Source organism: Malurus melanocephalus, unplaced genomic scaffold (assembly GCF_030028575.1).
Source record: "Malurus melanocephalus ecotype Western Australia unplaced genomic scaffold, MMel_1.1 scaffold_7407, whole genome shotgun sequence".
In the NCBI taxonomy this organism is placed as follows: Eukaryota; Metazoa; Chordata; class Aves; order Passeriformes; family Maluridae; genus Malurus; species Malurus melanocephalus.
The window spans coordinates 1-1,297 of record NW_026630637.1 but is presented as its reverse complement, the minus strand read 5'-3'; the positions used below and the strand labels follow the sequence as shown (position 1 = coordinate 1,297).

The following is a 1,297-nucleotide window of genomic DNA, read 5'->3' as shown; positions in this document are numbered from 1 at the left end:
GGGCTCTGGGAGCACTGGCAGGGACAAGCCTTGGATACAGAGAAACAGCTCCCAAAGGGCACAACTCCAGGCAGCAGAGAGCCAGAGCAACCCTGGATATCCCTCCCTGTCCTGCTGCATAGGGAAATAAAGAGTTTAGAGGAACTGATTTTGAAATTGGAGCCTTCAAAAAGTCCACTTTATTTTTCAAGCATGTTTTAAATGTGATCAGTCTGAAATAGAGGGGGGTGTAATAAGCGAAGGGCAACTGTGTGGGGACCAGCAGATCTGACTGCACTGGGGCACAGGGAGCCCTGTTTTCCCTCTGGGGTCCCCAGAGCTCAGGCTGAGAGCAATGCTGGAGATAAGACAGTAATTCAGCAGCAGAAACCCTAACTCAATAATAAAAAAGTTCAGAGAAATTTTCTCACGGGAAGAGAGGTATTTTTTACGGGATTCCTAATAAAATAGCATAGGATTGACTCCAGAAAGTCTTCCTCAGCATTTCAGGGTCTTCTCTCAACAGTCCAAGATGCCCAACAGCAGCTCCATCAGCCACTTCCTCCTGCTGCCATTGGCAGACACGCGGCAGCTGCAGCTCCTGCACTTCTGCCTCTTGCTGGGCATCTCCCTGGCTGCCCTCCTGGCCAACGGCCTCATCATCAGCGCCGTAGCCTGCGACCACCACCTGCACAGCCCCATGTTCTTCTTCCTGCTCAACCTGGCCCTCAGCGACCTGGGCTCCATCTGCACCACTGTCCCCAAAGCCATGCACAATTCCCTCTGGGACACCAGAATCATCTCCTACACAGGATGTGCTGCACAGGTATTTCTGCTCATCTTCTTTCTTGGAACAGAGTATTTCCTCCTGACCATCATGTGCTATGACCGCTACGTGTCCATCTGCAAGCCCCTGCACTACGGGACCCTCCTGGGCAGCAGAGCTTGTGCCCACATGGCAGCAGCTGCCTGGGCCACTGCCTTTCTGTATTCACTGCTGCACACGGCCAATACATTTTCCCTGCCCCTGTGCCAGGGCAATGTCGTGGGCCAGTTCTTCTGTGAAATCCCACAGATCCTCAAGCTCTCCTGTGCACAATCATACCTTAGAGAAATTTGGCTTCTTGCATTTAGTGCCTGTTTGGTATTCAGCTGTTTTGTGTTCATTGTTTTCTCCTATGTGCAGATCTTCAGGGCCGTGCTGAGGATCCCCTCTGAGCAGGGACGGCACAAAGCCTTTTCCACGTGCCTCCCTCACCTGGCCGTGGTCTCTCTGTTTGTCAGCACTGTCACTTTAGCCTACCTGAAGCCCCCCTCC

General features: G+C 52.4%; 1 protein-coding gene across 1 annotated transcript; it reads left to right on the top strand.

Annotated features, from left to right (window-relative positions):
• Positions 1–496: 496 nt before the first annotated feature.
• Positions 497–1,294, top strand: LOC130588596 (olfactory receptor 14C36-like; the record flags this gene model as incomplete). Its single annotated transcript, XM_057389503.1, has 1 exon — positions 497–1,294. A coding segment is annotated over exon 1 (783 nt), but the record flags the coding sequence as incomplete, so codon positions are not given.
• Positions 1,295–1,297: the final 3 nt, after the last annotated feature.